Source organism: Micropterus dolomieu, linkage group LG23, assembly GCF_021292245.1.
Source record: "Micropterus dolomieu isolate WLL.071019.BEF.003 ecotype Adirondacks linkage group LG23, ASM2129224v1, whole genome shotgun sequence".
NCBI lineage: Eukaryota > Metazoa > Chordata > Actinopteri > Centrarchiformes > Centrarchidae > Micropterus > Micropterus dolomieu.
Window position 1 is genome coordinate 12,934,644 of NC_060172.1, and position 21,603 is coordinate 12,956,246.

General features: G+C 39.7%; 1 protein-coding gene across 6 annotated transcripts; it reads left to right on the top strand.

Annotated features, from left to right (window-relative positions):
• The first annotated feature begins 260 nt into the window (after positions 1-260).
• LOC123963065 (core histone macro-H2A.1) lies at positions 261-20,647 on the top strand. 6 transcript variants are annotated; one of them, XM_046039588.1, is made up of 9 exons: positions 261-426; positions 2,050-2,250; positions 2,714-2,820; positions 3,071-3,262; positions 4,063-4,170; positions 7,719-7,818; positions 11,948-12,037; positions 17,155-17,329; positions 19,073-20,647. In XM_046039588.1, exons 2-9 carry the CDS (start codon positions 2,079-2,081, stop codon positions 19,236-19,238), a joined length of 1,110 nt encoding a protein of 369 aa, XP_045895544.1. In that variant the 5' UTR covers positions 261-426; positions 2,050-2,078; the 3' UTR covers positions 19,239-20,647. The 6 variants fall into 6 exon arrangements, with proteins under 6 accessions (XP_045895544.1, XP_045895545.1, XP_045895546.1 ...); XM_046039589.1 differs by lacking the exon at positions 7,719-7,818 and adding an exon at positions 9,472-9,562; XM_046039590.1 differs by lacking the exons at positions 17,155-17,329; positions 19,073-20,647 and adding an exon at positions 9,472-9,562 and having other exon boundaries at positions 11,948-12,008.
• The last annotated feature ends 956 nt before the right edge of the window (positions 20,648-21,603 follow it).

Below are 21,603 nucleotides of genomic sequence, written 5' to 3' on the forward strand. Positions count from 1 at the left end.
TTAATCAAATTTGTTTGGAGGTGGCGGGCAGGGGGAAATTATACAAGGTGCCCAGAATGAGTGACACCCCTGGTGTGGCCAAAGAGTTTGATGTAGCCCACATTAAATACGCTATTTATAAATATGGCTGCAGGAAAGCTTAAATGTGAGAGTTAGCATCGATCTGCTCGGGAAACAGGCAGCACAGTCAGGTCAAACCACGTGTTTTTTTTTTTAGCACTAAAAGGTATAAAGGGTTAAAGATCACATCAGCAGCACATTCAGCCTCAGCCTTTTTGCTCTCTGCTCTCCAGCAGTTTCATCGCTCAGCGGGCAGCGCTGGCTCGCTCCGATATTTCAGCTCGCTGTGGATTGTGGGAGTCCAGGAGGACGTTGCCCAGGCTTGTTCCAAGAGAACCGGAGACATTTTTCGCCGTGCCCTGTTTTGTAAGTAATCCACCGGGTTTGCGCACCGCCATCTCGGGTCGCTTGCTGTCGGGCGAGCCGGTCTCGGCTCACCGAACTGAGCTGTTAACGTTGCCATTTCGTGCTTTTCTGGCGTGGAGGCCGAGAGCGGAGACCGAGCTGCTGGAGCTGACAGGCAGGGAGGGGAGGGACGGAGGAGCGGGCTGTTGCCGCGCCGCTCTGCCGGGGTTATTTCCACCCGAAAGCTCGCTGACCTGAACGGGGAAAATGTCCTCAGGTCGTCTGACAGCTCGGGTTTAGCTGTTAGTTTAGCTTCCCGGTGTGTGGATTAAATAAATTACCTGTACGAGACATCCGGCGGGCTGTTGGCATGCGGAAATCGTTGTCTTGTCAGTGGCCAGCAGAAAGAAATGCCCGGTGTGGCGGTTAAACCCACCTACCTTCACCTGACCGGAGCGGAGAAATACCGCATATGTTGTATCTGCTGGTCAATAACGTTGTAATTGCCACATTTGAGCGTTATGTTTGATATTATATGATGTGTCGTGTGAAATCCATGCATTACAGCAGATTTTAGGGAACAGCCTGGCCTTTGGTGGGGCTAATTGATTATCAATAACAGAGGGCTAATTGGTGTCTGCATCTGGTAAAATAAGAAATGACAATCACAATCATTTTCACGTCATGATATTATCTAGGGGAATCACTAGGGATATTAGAGTTTTTATTAGAGATTAACCTAAAAAAAATCATGACCTGATGCATATTTACATGGAATAATTGAACCAGGATGTTAGGATGCTAATAGCATATCATCTTAATAGAATAACCGTTTGCAGCAGTGATCAGACAGCAGATCTTTTGATTATCCATCTTTTCCTACAGCTAGTGTGACATTTAGACTGCTTGTTGGCCTGAGAGTGAGCTAAACAAAACACCCAAAAGCATTATTTGGATCTTGGGTAATTAATATAAATTTATAAAATACTAAAGACTGGTAAAGTAAAATGTTAAACTTTGACAAATGCTTATAGATGCATCCCAGGGGACTTGTAGTTATTCAGGGGATGAAAGCAGAGAACTAACCGCTGGCAATTAATAATTTGACTTGTGTCAAATGGCTTGTCCCTGAATGCATAATAACAATAAATTGTATTAGTTGGTGTTGGGTGTTGGGATGCGAAACCTATTTGGGATTGTATAAGCTTTTGTTTTGATCAATTTTAAGGGGTCAGAAGGCATCAAACCTTTAAGTTTAATATATTGGTACCTTATTCAGGAACAGCATTTAGTTTGTTGTAAAAGTATTTAGAAAACAGATTCATCCATTAATGTCTTGCTGACAAGAATATAACCTGTCACTGTTTTCAGTAAGTAAAGAAAGACATCATGAAAGTAGAGTTTTAGAATGTTTTCAGTGTCGGCATTGATTAAATCATTAAATAAGACCTAGCCAGCCCCAGTAAGAGGAGTGATTAGTCGAAATAGGATTTAGAGACTACTGCTTCTATCAGACAGTTTAATTATTTCATTCTTTTATTTTGATTCATCCCTTCCTGTGCCCAGGTAACTTGGGCGTGTCTGTATCTTTCTAGTTTGTAGCCTCAGCCACAGTCACACATGTGAAAATCTGTGTCCTTGCAGAGCTTGACACTGGTAGCGCTCTCAGCACCATGTCCAGCCGAGGAGGAAAGAAGAAGTTGACCAAGACATCCCGGTCCACCAAGGCCGGGGTCATCTTCCCTGTGGGACGCATGCTGCGCTACATCAAGAGGGGCCTGCCCAAATATCGTATCGGGGTGGGAGCACCCGTCTACCTGGCTGCTGTCCTCGAGTATCTTACTGGTGAGATTTATTTTTGGCGAGGAGAGAAAGATAAATTGTTAAAAATACATATTTGAATACAGAGGATAACATATCTACTTATTACAGATGTTTCACTGTTGACTTAATATTTAGAAAATCTTTGTATTCAGTGATATTGTCTCTGAACTCAGGCTGTCAGAAAGTGATGCAGCCAAAAGAGGCAACCATAAATTAAGAAATTTTCCTACAAAATTGCTCACATCAGCTCCAGCTTAGAGAAATTACAGCTTGTGAATCCTGATGAGGAAGCACTTTAAAGCTTTACATATACTCACCTAAATCACCTAAAAAAGTTGACCGGTGACATTTGGATCAGTGTATACTAATTAATTTGCACTGTATACAAATTATATAGAATAAAAGGATAACATGAAAGTGACCATTCTTATTCTACAACATTTATTGACAAACTCCTCTAATATATATATTTTTACCCATGTAGCGGAGATCTTGGAGTTGGCCGGTAATGCAGCCAGAGACAACAAGAAGGGTCGTGTCACACCACGACACATCCTGCTGGCCATTGCCAACGATGAGGAGTTGAACCAGGTCAGCTGCTGTACATATCTGGAAAAACCCAAACTATATCAGACATTAAAACTTGATTTTATGTCACATTTATGTTGAAGTTATCTGATTTTTACTGTCTTGATTCTGCAGCCCATTTACATTTTTTAAATATTAATAATATAATCATTGTCAGCTATTTTCCAATGCATACAACACATTTTTAGATTTACTCTCCAGGCAGTGTGGCACCGTGTGAACTCCAGTTTTTAACTTTGTCTTCCCGCCTCAGTTGCTGAAAGGGGTGACTATCGCAGCAGGTGGAGTCCTGCCCAACATCCACCCAGAGCTGCTGGCTAAGAAGAGAGGAGCAAAGGGAAAACTGGAGACACCAGTCTCACCCGCCCCCGAGAAGAAACCCAAACCTGTCAAGAAAACAGCGACCAAGAAACTGAGTGGGAAAAAGGCCGGAGGGAAGGCTAAGGTATTGCTTGGTGAAGAGTGGTGATAGTGATCAATGCTGAATGTGTTTGTAGTCAAAAGTGGAGAATTTTTCATCACAGACCACCTGTGATTAGGTATTTGTTTGTCTGCTAAAGAGCACAAGAAACATTTAATTGTTCTTGTTTAACCACTTAGCGCTGTTGGCTGTTTGGTACGTTATTTGATATGTAAGTGTGCCATGTTCAAATTAAAATCAAAACAAACATTTGTGTATTATATAAAACTTACCTAATGTCCTGAGGTGAAACACTGAAGGGGCTGTTTTATTTTAAATTGCCTACACAGTAGTTGGAAATAGGAAAATGCCAAGCATTGCCTTTCAATCGAGCAAAGTTTCATAGACATGTCATACTAAAACAGGTTACCACCAGTTATGTCTGGAGCAGGATATTTTATCTTCTGAGTATTCAGTCCTGTAGTTTGAGTCGTTTGGATAATGGAGAACAATTAATTCAAACTCGGGCACGAACAGCAAATAATTTAATTGAAATGCAGGGTTTTTTCAAAGTAAAATGTATATAAACTGTAAATATACAGTATGTTGCAGGGTAAATGGTTTACATGTTTTGTAGCAGTGGGGAGAAAGAAAAATGTAATGACACTTACCTTAAACATCCACAACCGAGAAAAATCAAGTGCACAGCACTGAGATGAGATGTTATAGTGAAACCTCTTCAACAGCAGTGATACTGTAACCCTGACCTCTTACGTCCCCACCGTGAGGCCAAGAGAAGAACAAAGTGTCACATTCTGTCAACATGTATTCTGTGTCCTCAACAGAAGCAGGGTGAGGTGAGCAAGGCAGCGTCGGCAGATAGCACCACAGAGGGATCTCCAGTTGACAGCTTCACCGTGCTCTCCACCAAGAGCCTCTTCCTGGGTCAAAAGGTCAGTTGTCTGTCTGTAGAAGTATACTAACCCCACACAGGCCTAAGCTAAATATATAATAAACTACAGTTGAGTCTCTCTGTATTGAATGATAGTTTGGGATGAACAGATACCTAAAGGCCAATTTATACTTTTGCATCAAATCTACGCCTGAGGTACGCCGTAGTTTACGTGCAGCCGTGTACCCTACACCGTAGACTGACAGGCACCTCCCCAAAAATTTATCTACATGTCGCAGCGATGCAGACGGCAAGAACTGTGATTGTTCGGCTTGGTAGCATCGCATTTCATCCAACGCATTTCCGGCTTGTCCTTCTTCTGCCTCAACCAAGTTCAAGTGTTGTACATACATCTCGTCCGACGCCTTCTCCCGTTTCTGCGTTTTAGTAATTCCACTAAAAGTAACTGCTGTTCAACATCGATCAGCGCCAGCGCTAACATGATCCGCTCGCTTTCAAACGCCATTGTTTTTAGTAGCCCTACCAACGAAGAAGAAGAAACTGAACACAGTGCAACATAGAAACCCCACGGCCAACTAGCGTTTTAGTAGTGTAATTGCAGAGCGACGCACTCACCAACACAGCACACAGCCTGCATAGACTCAACACAGAAGTATAAATTGGCCTCATGCCAGGCTAAATTAAGGCTAATAAAAAAAAAAGTTACAAATACATGACGATATACATAGATACATACTGTGTATACACAATAAGAAACCATTTTTATGTGTTTCAGTCATGGAGGATCCTTTCTTTCGAAAAAACAAACAAAACATCTCATTCTTGATTAGCAACCAGATTAATCAGATCAGTGCTCAGGACAACTATAAAACGAAACATATGTTGTGGTGCTCACCCACAGGATCTTTTATTAAAAGCACTCCTACAGACTAAAGGCAATAAACTCCTAGACCTGCCTCCTTTTAAAATATTCATCTGTTTGTGCTCAGTCTTTTATTTTTACTTCCCTGATATAACTGACCAGGTCTGTTATAATTCACCAGACTTCATATAAGGACTTCATATAGTGCTACACAACAGAGTAGTGCACTAAGTATTAACGTTATAGTAGCAACCATGAATGCTGTGTTAACTGTTTGTCTACTGTCTCTCAGATCTGCAAGATCTGTTAGCTCCCCTTGCTTTGGTCCTGCTGAGCATAAAAATGTCTTTTTAACCTTTTTTTTGTTTGTTGAACTGAAACATGGAAGTAAATTTGCCTGAAAGTCTTATCTAAGCCCTGTCAAAGTTTTTTTTATTTTTTTTTCTTCTTTTTAAGTTTAAAGATCACAAGATCATCAAGATCAGAAGCTTATAAAAATAGATTTGAGTTTGAAAAACATTAAAGGCAAGGGAACGACATTGTGCGTAAGAGAATGAATGACTCAAGAATGATGCAAGAAGTGTCACTGATCCCCTGTTCCCTATCTTTAAACAGTGATAATAAATTATACTAATTGCTGATTTATAATAATTTTGGCTCCTGCGCACACGTTTTGTGCTAAAAAAACAATATTATGTGTGCTGTGTTTATAGCACAGACTCAATGTCAATAGTCAACAGTGTCTTCTGTGTTTGGTTTTTTGCCTTTCACTAAAGCTTGTGGGTAGGGCAGTACAATGCAAGATTAAACACAATTCCGTATCAACAGATAAGATTGACTGGCGGTGTCTACAGGAATGTGATTTGTAGTTGTTTTACAGTCTACTGAGTCATAAAACCTCTGTTGCACTGTTAAAATCTAACGCAAAAAATTAAATGCCCTATCTGTGGAAGAACAAATGTGGGTAATTTACTTCCAGAGCTCAATGTTTCAGCTCAGTTGTGACTTTGATTGCTGCTAATGGCACTGCATGCTTTGTTCTGCCATGCATATGCTAATACTAATATATTATTTAACACTGACTAATTAACCTGACCTGATGTAATAGCACACACACATTGTGATTGTGCCTGTATTTGGTGACAGATTTTATTTTTAAAGCATAAAGACAAACTCTTTGCTTGTGTTTCCTTTAGTAATAAGTAGCAATTAACAGATTTCCTCTGTTTTGCTTGATTTCACCATGAATGAATTGCTCTCTTAAGAATCTTTTTTAGCCTGTTTCTAAATGCTGAAATACTAAAGTTTAAACACATGGTTATGGCAATGTTAATGCACATTCCAATATGTATGTATAAATTTGAAATTCAGCGTAAACACTCAGTAGCAGCAGTACTTGTCTGCTGTCGTCAGACTCTCTTCATCAGCAAAATGGGTCGGTGCTGGATTGTGTAGCTGACCACAGATTAGAGCAGCTGTTGAAATCAGTGGATGATAATTCATCAGATGAATGCAGTTAATCTCCCACTGATTAGGATAATGAACCCATGAATAGGAAAGCTAGTCTGTTTCTGTTTTATAGACTTAATTATTGTAACTGCACTTTTCCTGCCCAAATGTTCAGTCTCAATCACACACTCTAAACTGCTGCTCTGTTGTCACTGCTTTCACTCTCACTGCTCTGGTTTTGGGACTACTTTGGGGGCTTTTTTTATTATGAAGTCCTAAGTTTAAATCCTTTTGAGGTGAAATGTGTTTAGATAACAGATAAGTAATGAGTTGCTAACAGGATGTGGCATATGCATTGGCATTTCTTTACATTTAGAAGGATACCTTGGCCTTTTGATGTAGAATATTCCTTCATGGTAAAATTGCTAGCTTTGAAACTGAAATTATGTACAGCTGACCTTTTAACACACAAAAAGTTCACATTGTACAATAAATATTAATATACTGGAATTCTTGGTTGTGCTGCCTTTCCAACAAATCTTCAGTACAAAGTAACTATACTAACTGACATTTTACAGGAACAAGGACTAAAGGGACATTTAAGATGTAGACAAAATGACATCTCCCACAATCTTAATGATAACTACAAACACAGCTACAAAGGTAGATGGGTAACATTAGGTTAGCTTTTTTCACAGAAGACATTTTGACATGTGACAGTAGGAAAAGCACTGGTGTAAAGTAATAACATTAATGATTGTTAACGAGCTGTTTCCATTGGCATTTTTAATTATTCATTAGTGCACCTGCAGACCTGCTGTCCTCCTTTTGAACTCTTTAAGTTGTTACATTTTGCTTTGAAAGCTGAAAACATCTGAAAGTGGTTATCCAGAGGTCTGATTTAATGCTGACTATTGGCTTTCAACTTGATATAAGCAGTTAGCAGTGTAACCTTTTGTAGCAGTGTTTGTGAGATGATTACATTATGTTCTGTTTCTTGTGTACTTCTGTACATATGACTGCACACAGAGCATCTAGGCTGTCGGTCCACATTCAGACAAATTAAATTGTACACTGCGCACAAATAGTCAGAGGATTTACTCATTGTGTGCTTTCAGCTATAGTGCAAAAACGTTTAATATCATGTTCTATAAATCATCAAAAAGTCAAGATATCCCTTAAAGCAGCGGTGTGAATCTGGTTTTAATGGCTTTGCTTCCTCCCCTCTTCCTTTTTGCTCTCCCTCTGCATGCTTCTACCTCGCTCCCGTTCCGCAGCTGAACCTTATCCACAGCGAGGTCAGTAACTTGGCTGGCTTTGACGTGGAGGGGGTCATCAACCCCACAAATGCTGAACTTGAACTTAAAGATGATCTAGGTGAGCCTCCCTCAGCCCTGTCCTCTCTAGTCCCAGTTTGTTTTGGGGTTACAAATCCTTGAATGTTCAACAACACGACACAGTCTCCATCTCTTAAATAAAATAAAATAAAATTGTCAGTGAACTTTGAACTCTATAAATTAGGTTTCAGACAGAAGGACCTTCTTAGCCCAGGTCTTTTCATTTACACTGTGGGCAACTGATTTTACGATAATTTAGGACAGACGTGTAAGACATTGATTAAATATGTATGGCTTAACTATAACTCGTGATTAAAAAATTACTAATTGATCACTGTTTATATTGATTATTGAAAAACAGTTGAAGATCTGATGAAAACAAATCAATAATGTAAAAATCCAGATGAAAGTCAGATTTTAATAATACTGTCCGCAGCACAAATACAGCATTTTTTGTTTTATTGACTCATTTCTGAGCTCAGAAAAATTTGGGAATTACTTGGGAAATGAAGAAAAACAAAAACAGTGGCTGCAAAAGAAGGAAGTGTGCAATATGTTTGGTGTTTACATCTATCGACCTGGTAAGCTTCAGCTGTAGCCGACTTTCCTCAGCAGAAGTGCTTGTTGATGACTCCTGGTCGGTCAGCTCTCAGGAAATGAAGGCCGAATCGGGGTGGTCTGACAAAGTTGTACTTTTATACTACCAGTGTTGCTGGAGATTTTGACCTCTTCAGACTTGTGCACCTTGGAAGTGGGTGAAGTTGTGCCAGGAATGCCCACTCTCCTCCTACAGCTCTCAGAAAACATAAGGATTTTTTTGATGATGTTGCTCACAGTTGGAAAACTTCGCGAAGATCTTAACTTCGATCCTCTTTGCTTCAAAAAACTGACCTTGCGCTATAACTTGAAATGAAAAGCAGAACGACTTATTTTTCTCTCGCAGATCAATAGAAAATCAGAAATAGAATATAAAATGCTATTCGCAGTAGCAATATGTGAATTTCTGTGGAGACATTCAAGGATTTTGGCAAAGCTCCTCAGAGCAGTGATCCAACTTCGTGCTCTTCCCATCGTGTAGATGTGTTGAGGTTCATTCCAGGTTGTCCTCCTTTCAGATGGCTGCCAGACCTTTTATGATGCTTAACAAGATCTGTAATTTCAGGTCAATTATTGGACTGAACTAGATCACTGAATAAAAACTGACCTCTGTTAGTTGCTTACTCACTGCAGCCTGACTGTAAGGCAGGTGGCCTGGAGTGTGCTCATAAAATTCTCTGCTCATTTTAATGAGCCAAGGAATCAGGACGACACAGTTAGTCAGAAAACTGATTCAAAAAGTGTTCGCAAAACAAAACATTTTAATATTTTATAATACACCCTAGCATGCAATCTTGTGTATTGAGTGTCAGCTACACAACTTGAGAGTAATTTACTGTATTAATGTTTCTTTAAGTATATCTGACTAACTGTTCGCTCCTGCTTCCCGATGACATAATGTGACCCACCATGTCCTCCGTTGCTTCCTTGTTTCTTGTGATGCCCTCAGCCAATAAGCAGCGCGCTCACCTCTCTGTCTCTTTTCTTCCTGTTCTTCTCTTTCATCCTTTTTTTTGTCCCATCATGTTGCTCCTGATCACTCACTGTGTTTTTACCACCATGTTGTTTGCCTGTTTGTCGTTGTTGTCGTCTGTAGTTACAAGTTGTCCAAGCCGACATTTCCATCGTGGAGAGCGACGCTGTCGTTCACCCGACGAGCTCCTCCCTCTATACAGGTGGTGAAGTAGGTAAAGGAACCATTGAGACCGCGAGTGCCTGTCTGCTCTCTTCTTCATATTCCAGATAGTCTGCGCTGCAGTCTGTGGACAAACATCACAGCAGCAGCACAGTTTTTCTGTTGTAGGTTATTTAAGATAACCTTTTTAACCCACAACCCAACTCTCTGCTGTTATTACTCTAAATGCTCTATGTGTATGTAATTGGGTGAAACATTGACTGAAAGAACTATTATTGTATTATGAGCAGAGGATAACTTGCAGAGGCTTGAAATGTGCAAGCAGGGACTGTTTTATGTATGCAACTTGCAAAGTGCTTGTGGGGAAACTTCAGTTTCCAAGATTTGAAAGTCAGCTGCCAAGGAGCATTGCCATCACACGCTATGCTGTCAATAAACCTAACCCCGAAGACAAAGTCAGTATGGACACTGAAAAGGCTAATTAGAATTTGGCAGCTTAATGCATTAAAAACGGCTGTTGGTTGGCAGCTGACTCTCTTTTCCCATATGTCAAGAGATTCCTGCATTTTTATGCACCAAAAAAGAAAAGTGCAGGGTTATCAGGCAGAAAAGTTGCAGTGCCACCCGACATCAATTGGTATGATGATGCGATGGCCACTCAAATACATAGAAGCACACATTCCAGTCGGATAATTTTGTGACATGAACACAGTAGTACTACTGTTTACTTGTGATCGGCATGACAAAAGAAAAATTGCTGCTCTGATAACTTGTTAAATCCCGTGTCATGGTACTATAAACTCCTAAACAGTGTTCTTGTGTCTGAGAGGCATTCAGACTCATGGGTCTACTACTTAAACCAGCCCTACTGGCTCGTATTTCATTGTCTCACTGGTACCTGAAACAAACACTCCCTCACCAATGCAGTGCAGGGCTGTTTTCAGTCCTAACGCCTGATAATTTAGTAATCCTGCTTCGTGAGACAGACCCCTGCATTAACTATTACACAATCCTGATCTGACTTTTGCCAAAAACATTAAACTGACTGCACTGTTTCAAGCACCTGTCAAGTCTTTGCAAGTTTATTTTCACATGCAAAATGTGTAAAATCAGGGATTTAGTCCTTTGACATGGGTGGCCCATGTGTTGCTCCAACCACTGATGTTGCTGTAAAGTGCTTCACCTTTACAGCTAATGAAGAAAACATACTGTGTAGACAGTACTTCAATATGTTACCCTTAATAGTCATCAAATATCCAAGCATTGTTAGTCATGTAGAAGATGCAGTGCTAACAGAAATCACAGAGCAGTTGAGTGCATCTTGCAATGTGTACACGACTATATACTGTACTTCTGTGTACTAATGAAGGCATGCTGCTGCTGCTGCTTGTTGCATTGTTCCACTTGACTGAAATGTGGGCAGTCTGGGACTCACTTCATATCTGGTAACCTCTGTCCCCTGGACTGTGCTGTCAGTTCAGCTGAAAGAACATCGAATGAATGTTTAACTATTTAATTATTAGTGACTATACAACAGGCGGCTCAGCTATAGAGAATTTGACTTTTTATCTGCTTGCTCGTATTGGCTGTTAAAAAATCTCTAACTTTTCTTTAAAAGGCTGAAATTAACCCTAATGTATTTTTCTCTCCTGCCTGTTTTTAATGTAATTGCAGCCAGCACATTCATTTCTCTGCCTCTGGTTGACTTAAATCACCTGTCTCCTCTATGGTTTCCTTTGTGGCTTCTCTCTTCAGCTCTTGAGTAAATCTGAAATAGTGTGATCGATGTGGAATGACTTCCTTTAGCCATCATAATAAGTAGAAAGATGCTTTCCCAATGATCTTATAATGTCTAGACATATGTTCAGAGTTGAACATAAATTTCTGCCTGGAGTGTTTTACTTGTAATTGTGTGTGGAAACAAGATAAAGAGTTTTTAAATGTTTATCTGTAGCATGCTGCTAGCCTTTCTTTTGGTCAAACTCTTAACTCTCTAATTTGCAAGTGAAAGAAAATACCCTCAGCCCACTGCAAACAGGCCAGTATGTGAGGACAGAGGGAAGTAATTAGAGACTGGGGCTTTATTAGTTCAACTGACTCAGAATGAGTCATTTGGAAAATGGAAGCTTTGAAATTACATTTTGAGACTTTTCCTGAGTCTCACAAATAAAGTAACGGAGAGGTGTGAGCTCAGAGTCTCTGAGAGAAGCCTGGTGAAATGATTGACGGCATCGTTGTCTGCCTGCATACTTCTCCCGTCTGTCTGTTTCCATTTCTGCCTGCTTGCCTGTATGTCTGCATGACATCGCCTTTCCTTTTTCCTGCTGCGTGTGTGTGTGTGTGTGTGTGTGTGTGTGTGTGCGCGCGCGTGCGTGCGTGTGTGCGTGCGAGCAGTATGCGAGGATGTAATCACTCCAATCCTCTCTTCCACTTACAGGCTCTGCTCTGGAAAAGAAGGGAGGGAAGGAGTTCACTGAAGCGCTGCAGGAGCTGAAGAAGAAAAACGGCCCCCTGGAGGTCGCGGGCGGTAAGTGCACAGAGCAGATAATGTCAGGATTTGTCGAATAGTTCCTGTAGCTTACCTTGTGGATGCTAAAGGGATTTTAAAAATAAATCATGGTTTGTCATTTCGCCAGAGGAGCCTGAAGGTTTTGACAAATTTGGGCTCGGACTCATTTCATTATTAAATTGACCTCTGCTGTCGAGGCTTTGAATTAGAAGTTACAAAATTCAAACAGAAAATCTCCATTAATTTACCAGCCAATATTCGACAAGCAAATATTTATGTAGTTATAGATTTTGTCAATTCACCAATAGGCTTGAATTATTTTCCAAATTAAATCTCGGTGACATTGTGTGCTGTGCTCATCATTTAAATGATAGGCATAAACAGGTTTGTAGGTCATGTTTTGGACATATTGACAGGTCAGATTTTGGACTGCCTGCCGTCAGTTACAGATAGTTGGCTAGGATTTAAGATCTAAACTGATTGTGAACTTTTTAAATAGTGAAGCAAGGCAAACTCAGAAAACTTTTAGAAAAACAAAGGGTAGAGCATGGGTAAGACTTCTGTGTTGGGTGACTTTGCCTTTCACCCTGTATTGTAACAGCTAAAATTTAGTAATAATATAGGCTGTCCTTAAGCTATAAGTTTTATGACAAGCTTAGAAGCTACCTCAACCAATGTTGTCTGTAGATTTTGTGATCAGAGACACTTTCTGCCATTCTGCTTGATGATGCCCTCGCTTTGCTGAAACTATTAAACGTCCAAATCCACGTGAGAAAAACATAACAAGTGTGAACGTAAACCCCATTTCACATCGCAAAGAGAAATGCAGCACTCATCTCTTCCATTATCATTCTGTTTTGCATTTGTGCTGCTCTAATTTATGTTTATTTTGCACTCTGCCTGTCTTTCTTCCATTGTCACCATTCAGGGGGTTAGAAAGTGCATATTGATCTACTCAAGCACCACCCTGCTCCTATGACAGTGATGTCAGTGTGACCCGTAAATCTCTGTTCTCACACTAACATGCAAGCCAAACAGGGCTTGGTCCTTTTGGCCTCTGCTTCCACACTCAAATGATGTCGGGACATTGCAACAAGGATTAGTCACACGAACACACACACACTTTGAGTAAGTAATTCTTCCCTAAAAGGCTAAATGTTGCCAGAGTTTCTTTTATCATTTATCTTTTTGTAGAAACAGTTTTTTTGTCAGGGAAATATTGAAAGACATTTAGGTACTGGCACGTAATATCTGTTCTTGGCAACTTTAGTCAAAAACTACAGGCACCAGTCTTCAGAGAGCCGTATTGTTTGAGCCCTTACAGATTATTTTATCTTTCAGTCCATTTGTCTCCACTTTCTCTTTCTGTCCCTCTCTTATTCTTTCTCCATCTGTCTCTTTCTCATTATTCATCACTCACACTCACTTTCTCAAACACTCCCCACCTTCACCACTGCTCTCTCTCTCATTCTGCCAAGTTAGCTCAGCATCATAATACCGGTCTCTGTGTGGAGCTCGTAAATAGATTACCAGGTGACTGAACGCAGAGCCAACAGAGCCTGTTAGGGATTCTGGGGATCTGAATCGGCCAAACGGTCATCCTGACCAGACCTGGTTTAGAGCAGCTGTCAAATAAGTTAATCAGGATGTTTAAAATACTTACAGAAAGTATTTGCTCATCTGGATTTTGCAAACAAACCAGGCGGGGACCAGAGTTGTTCACAAAGTTATTTGAGAAGTTGAAAAAATTATTTTTAATATTCAGAAAACAGGTTGACATCTTGATCATTATTTTTAATGCATTTGTTCATTCATAAGAGTGATCTGCTGTGCTGCATACATGGTTAAATAAAAGTGTTAGATGACAACGGGAGCTAAATAAGTTAAAGAGCAGCTCTTTGCAGTTATATTGCTGTGATTTTACCTCCTGTAAGCTAAATGAAACGCTCCCATGGTAATTCAAGCAGTTTTCAGGAAGGGGAATGATAACTGTGTGTATTGCCCTTCTTCTGGTATAGGACTGCAGTATTGTGATAAACATGCAGTGAAAAAGTTGAGGTTAGCATTAGGTCAAGGAAACAAAAATTTGCACCAATAGTCCAGAAATGCTTTTCTTCAAACATCTTCTTTTAGCAACACCTCTGCTAATTGATAGAACAGAATCATGGTTCACAACGCTTTTACAGTTGCCGTTGGTAAATTATACATCTGGTGACAATCTGTAATTAATTAAAAACACACTGATGCACAGATGAATGCTCCTTCATTAAAAGGAACACACACACCGTCCGGAGTTTCTTTCCATGAGATAACTGTCTTTGTGTAATATAGTAAATGTACATCTGTCGATGGATTATAAGTAGAAATTTTTATTTTTATTTAAATGCTCATACTGTCTATCTCACCAGAGCACCTAAGCACTGAACATAGTCTGCCACAAATGTACTTTTTTCTCCGGTTTGAGTGATGTTTGCTAAAAACTACAGTGCCCATCTATTTTAGGAAATAATAATTTCAGCTATATATTAGTGAACGATTTTTAAAGATTTACATCTCCAGTAGTAAAGCCCAACTAGGTTTTAGGCTGAATGCCACAGACCTGTCAGAAAATATTAAGATATTGTAATTTATTCACAACAAGTAAAATATAGAATGACACCTGGTTGGTAATGTGATGGAGATGTCTGGCAGCAGCAGAGCCTTTTTTGTTTAGTCCTTTTGGATTGAAAAAATAAGTTAGCCACGTGGCTAAATTGACAAAAAATAACGCCACCCACAGAAGCTGAAAACTACATCAACGGAAATGTTGCAGTGCTGTCCGCATACTTTAATTGACAAGTGATCTCCAGATGTGCAGTGCGCAAACACCACCACACACTGTTCCTCCTTCCCAAACCATAAAACAAGTCTAACTTTGTGGGTAGTCATGAAACTCGTTATCATCATCATCATCATCATCCACACACTTTTCCTCCCGACCAGATCACACATGCAGCGTGACTGGCTTTCTCTCCGCTGTGTGAAGTCTCTCCATCTTCCATGGTGCCATCTGGAAATTAGCTCCTCCTCAGCTTTGACTCCAGTGCAGTCACACGTTCGCTGTGGGCTAATAAAATCTGACTGGAGGCTTTCTCACTTCAGAGTCAGGGGCTTTGGCTGAGTTATTCTGTCTACAGCTGCTGGTTTGAGGGAAGACCAAATGTTTCAACTCCAGAGAACAGATTCCTCTGTTCTCTCTTCTTCTCTCTGTTTCCTGCTCCACTTCTCCTTTTTTCTTTTTTCCTTTCCAGCTGTCTGGAGAAGTGATTTCTCTGGCCCACCTCACTGTAATGCCCTGTTCAAACCATTTTAAGCTCTTAGAGATTTGCTACATACATTTTCCACAAAGCAAAGTGTTATTTTAGCAACTTGGCCTCCAAACTGAACATCAGGTTTTGACTTTTGACAAACTGGTTAATGAAGCTGACTTTGGCTGTAGACGATGGACGCATGAGGAAATCCAGCAGCATGTCAGAAGTTCATTCACTGTCTGACTAAACAAAACTAGCACAGATTTGTTTTGTACTGATTTAACTAAATAATGCAAGTGGGTGTGTGATTACAGACATTGTTCTTTCATTTTGTTTCATTATGTTTTTAGTGTCAGTTTTTGGCCTTACAGATGAATGTCATCCAGTTTCTTGTCTCTTTTTGTTTACTGAGGTTTTAGAATATTTGATATGTTATAGCTTGGTAACAGTGACTCTTGTTTCAACTCTGCTTAGGGCTGAAAGATTAGTTGATTGATTGATTAGTCAAACATTCACTAGTTCAGGCTTTTTGAGTCGCGATGATTTGGTGCTTTTCTCTGCTTTACGTCATTGGGAAGTAAATACATTTAGATTGTGGACTATTTGTAACAGTTTGCTTGGTAGGCCAAAATTAGGTTTCCCCTCTGAAGCTAGGAAGAAACTTGTTCAAGCCATCTGTATATCTGTGATTGACCATGGGGATCTGTTGTACGTGACAAGCACCATCATCTCTGCTAGGAAAACTAGTAATAATACGAAAAAAGAGTAATAAAACTAATAATACTAGTAATAAAACTAATAATAACTTATTTTTAAAGCGCCTTTCACAGGACCCAAGGACGTTTTACACATAACTATAGACAGACAGAACAAAAAGGTCATTCAAGATTGAATGCCTTCATAAATCAAGAGAGGGAGCATTTCGGATCTGTGTGGGGATGGAGTTCCAGAGGGTGGGGGCTGTGACGCTGAAGGCTCTGTCCCCAAAAGTCCAGAGTCTGCTGTGGGGGACAGAGAGCAAGCCCTTGTCGGTGGACCGCATGGCCTTCTCTAGCTTAACGTAGGCGGTTACATTTGAATGTTTTTACTTATAAGGCAATCCTGTGCAAATTACAGAGTTACCTTTTATAGCCTGATTAACTTTGTGGTCAGTAGTTGCAAAACACGGTCTAGCAGGCTACCACGGAGTTCAAGTCCCTGGTTGAAGATGTCCTTAAGGAAGAGTGCTGATTTTACCTATAAGCTGGATACTTGCAGTGTAATTAGGTGTCTTGGAAGATGTTTTAATGTATTGTATTGTCATGTGTGTCAGTGTAACTTTTAAATGCTGTTTTGCTGCCTTTCTTGGCCAGGTCTCCCTTGAAAACAAAAATTAGATCTCAGTGGGCTTCTTCCTTGTTAAATAAAAGTTTAACAATTAACCTTTTAAAAATTAAAAAACAAAACAAGCAGTGGATCACGGGAAATTGTGGTAGACATTTTTCACAATTTTGCCATTTTATAGACCTAATAATTGGTATATTGAAAAAATATTCAAGACTTATTTGCAATTAAAATAATTAATAATTCATTTATTACAGCCCAAATTTGATTCCTCAGAGATTCTCAAAGAATTCTTAATATTATAATGAATGTGCAAACAAGGGACACGTTTGTGAAACAGAAACATTTTATTTCCAAGAGGAATGCTATTACTTTTATCATCCTCACTTCTTACCAAACTTTCCTACCTGAAGTCCTTTTTACTCCCTCTCTTCCTCTGCTTTGTCCCCATCTTTGTTTCCTCTCCTCTTTCCTTCTCATCTTACTAACTGCTCTTCATCCTTTTGTCTGTCCATCCCTCAGCTGTGTTGACTGCCGGCTTTGGTCTGCCTGCCAAGTACGTCATCCACTGTAACAGTCCAGGCTGGGGCTCCGACAAGTGCGAGGAGATGCTGGACAAGACGGTGAAGAACTGCCTGGCTCTGGCCGACGAAAAGAAACTCAAGTCTGTGGCTTTCCCCTCCATTGGTAGCGGAAGGTAAGAAAACACACATGGAAAGAAGCGCACCTGCCAAAGATGCATCATGCAGTCTGTTATTTTGAGGTATTTCTCCTGACTTTTACTGATGCTTGTAAAAGCAGGATGCTGTAAGAAAACGCAATATTATCTTCACTTAACAGACAGTATGCAGTGTTTCCCCATTAACAACAAGCCTGCAATACATCCTGTGTGCTGTATATTAGCATGAGGGCGTTTTTAACCAGGCTTTGGTTTAGTCTAAAACTGGAAGTTGTTTGACAAAAAAGTGGGGTAATTTGAACTCTTTTTGCAAACCTGGTTCCAGAACAAGAAACTGTACCTGTGTTCACCCGAAGAAGGTGATCCAGCAAAAAACTGTTGTGCTCATGTGTCTCTACCCGCTCCTACATTTTTCCTCACTCCTCTGTGTAAGTCAAACCAGGAGTTGACATGGTTTCCATGTCAACAGTGGTAAACACCTCCACTTGTATCTGGAAAGATTTACATAAAAGAAACAGGCCATGTACTGGAACAGTAAGACAGTGAGAAAGCAGCATGAGAGTTAGACCAGTAGTTCTCAACCTATTAGACCTTTAGACCCTTTTTAAAATTAGGAAATGTCTACTTGTGAACCCTCATCTCAGGTTTCATACTTTACGTCTATGAATTTCAGCAGTTCAACCAAAGAGTGATGTTCCCTTCTCAGATTGTTCCATTTCAATATTTTTCGAGGCCTAAGAAGGCCCTCCTTTTTGCAAAAAAGAAGGCTAAGATTTAGAGAAAGGTTTCCTAAACTAAAAATAAACTAAACTTAAAATTTCTAGAAATATAGCCACCATAGCTTAGAGTTTCTCTGGGGTCGGTTGGTGGGTCGGTGGTCGGATGGATTGCTATGAAATTTTGTACAGATATTCATTGTCTCTCAGAACGAATTGTAATATCTTTGGTGATCCTGACTTTTCATCCTGACTTGACAAATCAGGTCAAAATGTTTATACTTTGGTTTATGACCAAAAACCTGCAAAACTAATAAAATTCAGTGATATTGTGTTTAGTGCTAATTAGATAATGTTAGCATGCTACCACACTAAACTAAGATGGTGAACACTGTTAGCATTATATCTGCTCAATATCACCATTCATTGTGAACATGTTAGCATTTAGCTCAAAGCACCACTGTTGCTAAGTTGCATGGTGGTAAACTCTTTGTCTTGTTTTCTTATTTCCCATCCTGTTAATCATTTAGTGACCCCTCAGATTTATCTGCCGGACGTTTGTTTGGTCCACAGATTGAAAACCACTGAATGATAGGGGGTCAGGTGAAGTCAGGTTCAGCCTCAGACAAACAACTTTAGATTGATGTGCGAAGTTCACACTCCTGAAAGACTCCTGAAGGAATAATCCTGGGCAGAGGTCCTGAGAATTTGGTTAACTTAGAATTGAGCCTGTGCTGAAAAGGGAAAAGAAGAAGTCAGTTGGAGGTTATTTGAGTATTTAAAATTTTACCAATTTTACGAGTGACTGAATCCTCATGCTATCAAGAAGTCTCACACTGTTTATTTTAAACAATCCAAGTTAACTTGGCTCGTCCTCCATATTCAAACTATGTATAATACTGTCCAGTAAATAACTATATTTGTGTGTACACTGCCCTCTAACATAATGAATACCACAGTCAAGGTCAAGAAAATAGAAAATGACAAGGCTCTCCAGCGTTTGACCAGATTTTACCAAGTGTGTGTGTGTGTTCTTGTCCTTCAGGAATGGTTTCCCGAAGCAGACAGCGGCCCAGCTGATCCTTAAGGCCATCTCCAGCTACTTTGTGGCCACCATGTCTTCCACCATCAAGACCGTCTACTTTGTCCTGTTTGACAGCGAGAGCATTGGGATCTATGTGCAGGAAATGGCCAAACTGGAGACGAGCTAAAGGAGTTTGGAGCACTCGCCTCCTTCTCCCTTTTTCCCCACTCTGTTTTTTTCCTGCAAGGAAATAGGAAGGTGTTTACTCGTGATTTGTTTAATATGAAGAAAAGAAGAATCTTTCTATAGGCCGGGAACTTGTTTTTGCATCATTTGTATTTTTCCTATATTGTTTTTAATTTCTTATTTACTTGTCACCTCTGGCGTTAAAATGTATAAGTGCACTGTTCATTCTGCGGTCTTTTCATTCGAAACAGTGCCACACAGAACAGATTTAACAAGTGGAAAAAATCCACTTTAAAATGTACTTTTCATGGTATAAAATATGTTATGAGAGATAGCTACACCTCAATTACCAGGCTTCCAGAGAAGTCCGCTGAATACGGGTTAATGCATGTAATGGCAGTAAAGATAGTAAAAACAGCTATTCTCTTTCTTTTGATGTTAAAAGCTCAAGATTTGATTCAGTGGGACTTTTTTTTCAGTATCAATTTTCAGTATCATGTTTTGGAACATCTCAGTTGTTAATAGTACTGTATAATGAAAGGTAAAGGATAAAGTAAATTTCTGTTTGTTCTACTTTGGTCTTCAGGAGACTAATATAACAGAGTTATGGAATGAGTTTTTGTGTTGTGTGTTGCAAAAAGTGGGTTTCTTTGTGTGCTGCAGAGACCTTAAATTTCTCCAAACAATGGATCCAAAAAAATAATTTTATTGTCATGTAAATGCCCCGTATATTATTTTCTCATCCTGGTACCAGTGGTACTGTAAAATGAACACCTCTTGGTTGTCAATTACAGTAAAAATAAATACAGTAAATGGTAGCATTGGAAGTTGGAGGTTTTTGCAGGGCACAAATGGTTTATATTGTGTGTTCCTATCAGTGTTTATATAGATGGAGTATTTGTGAAATGTTATAGTAAAGTATTAGACTCTAACATAGATTTTTATTTTCTATTTTAATTTTCACACTGATTCTTAAAGGCACAGCTGATTTTGAAGAAAAAAATAGAGTTTTTTGATTTTCCCTTGTGTGTGTTTTGTCTTTGTTAAGCCATAAAACAACTTCTCATTCTTGCTGGAGATGGAGGCTCTCTGCTGTTGTTTTGGTTTGCTCTTTCATTCAGCCGCCACTAGATGGCTTCCTCTAATCAAGAATTGGATTTTTCATCTCAGCCATTTTCTGTCCAGCAGCAGGCCTCTTCACACAGACGCTGGTCGATTTGAGTTGGATTTGAATTGGGACTGACGGACGTATATATATATATATATGAGGAACCCGACTGCTCTGCTGCATTTGGACTTTTCAAAAGCCTAACTTTCTTATGAAAAAAATGCTTTCTAAAGAATTGCTACAATTGATGATTCTACAAAAGGTCTGTACACACTCCGGTAATAAAATACCTTTAAAAACAACATTTTGTTCCTATTTAAATCATGCGAGCATTTCGTGTGTCATGCCGACCTTGAGGATTCTGCCAGGAACTGTGGACCTCATAAAATTTAAAAAAGTGTGTGTGAGAGTGTGTTTAGTTTAATTACAAGAGAAAACTTCATTGTCCATCATGGAAACGTGTGTGTGTGTGTGTGTGTGTGTGTGTGTGTTGAATGTAATAATAAATCAATCTTCACTGTATAAAAGTGAGCAGAATTCATAGTGTTGCAGAACAAATGGCAGAAGGAAGACATGCTACATTTATTTGATTTGACTGAATGCCACATTCAAAGTGTCAGGATCCCCAGCTCAACCTGCAGCTCAGCAAGCGTGTGTGTTTTTGTATTGCACCAAATAGTCTCACAATGAGAGAAGAGGAAGATTATCAGTGTGAGGTTAATTTGATGAGCTGTCAATTTTAGGGTCACAACTTTAGGGCTGGGTAAAGCTGAGCACAGAGGCTCATTTTACACTATTGTTTTCGATGAGTATGCCATTGTTGCTCAACTTTACTTCCCCATCGATGTTACTAACAATTTCCTGTTTTATAATTTGTTTTGCATACCGCCTCCCTACACCGTATCCCATTTTCAATGGCACAAAGATGGAACACAAGAAAGCAAACAAGGCACACTCCAGCTATCTCAGAATGTCTTATTATTAGACCAGAAAATAATTGCTGGAAGCAAGATCTCTGACAGCAATGACACAGCAAAGATAGAAATTTCTACCACACAACCAAAATCTGGCAGTGGAGCTTTGCCAGCAGAGGTTTTCACTGTCGTCCACCACTTTCAACTAGTTGTCTCCAGACTTGAACCAACCTAAGCAACATATCAGTTTTGAAAGTCATGAGTTAGTGACATTGATTGCCTATACTGTAATTTTATTATGTTGGTCTATGCTGTAAACAAGACATATATGTTGCATTTCCTAA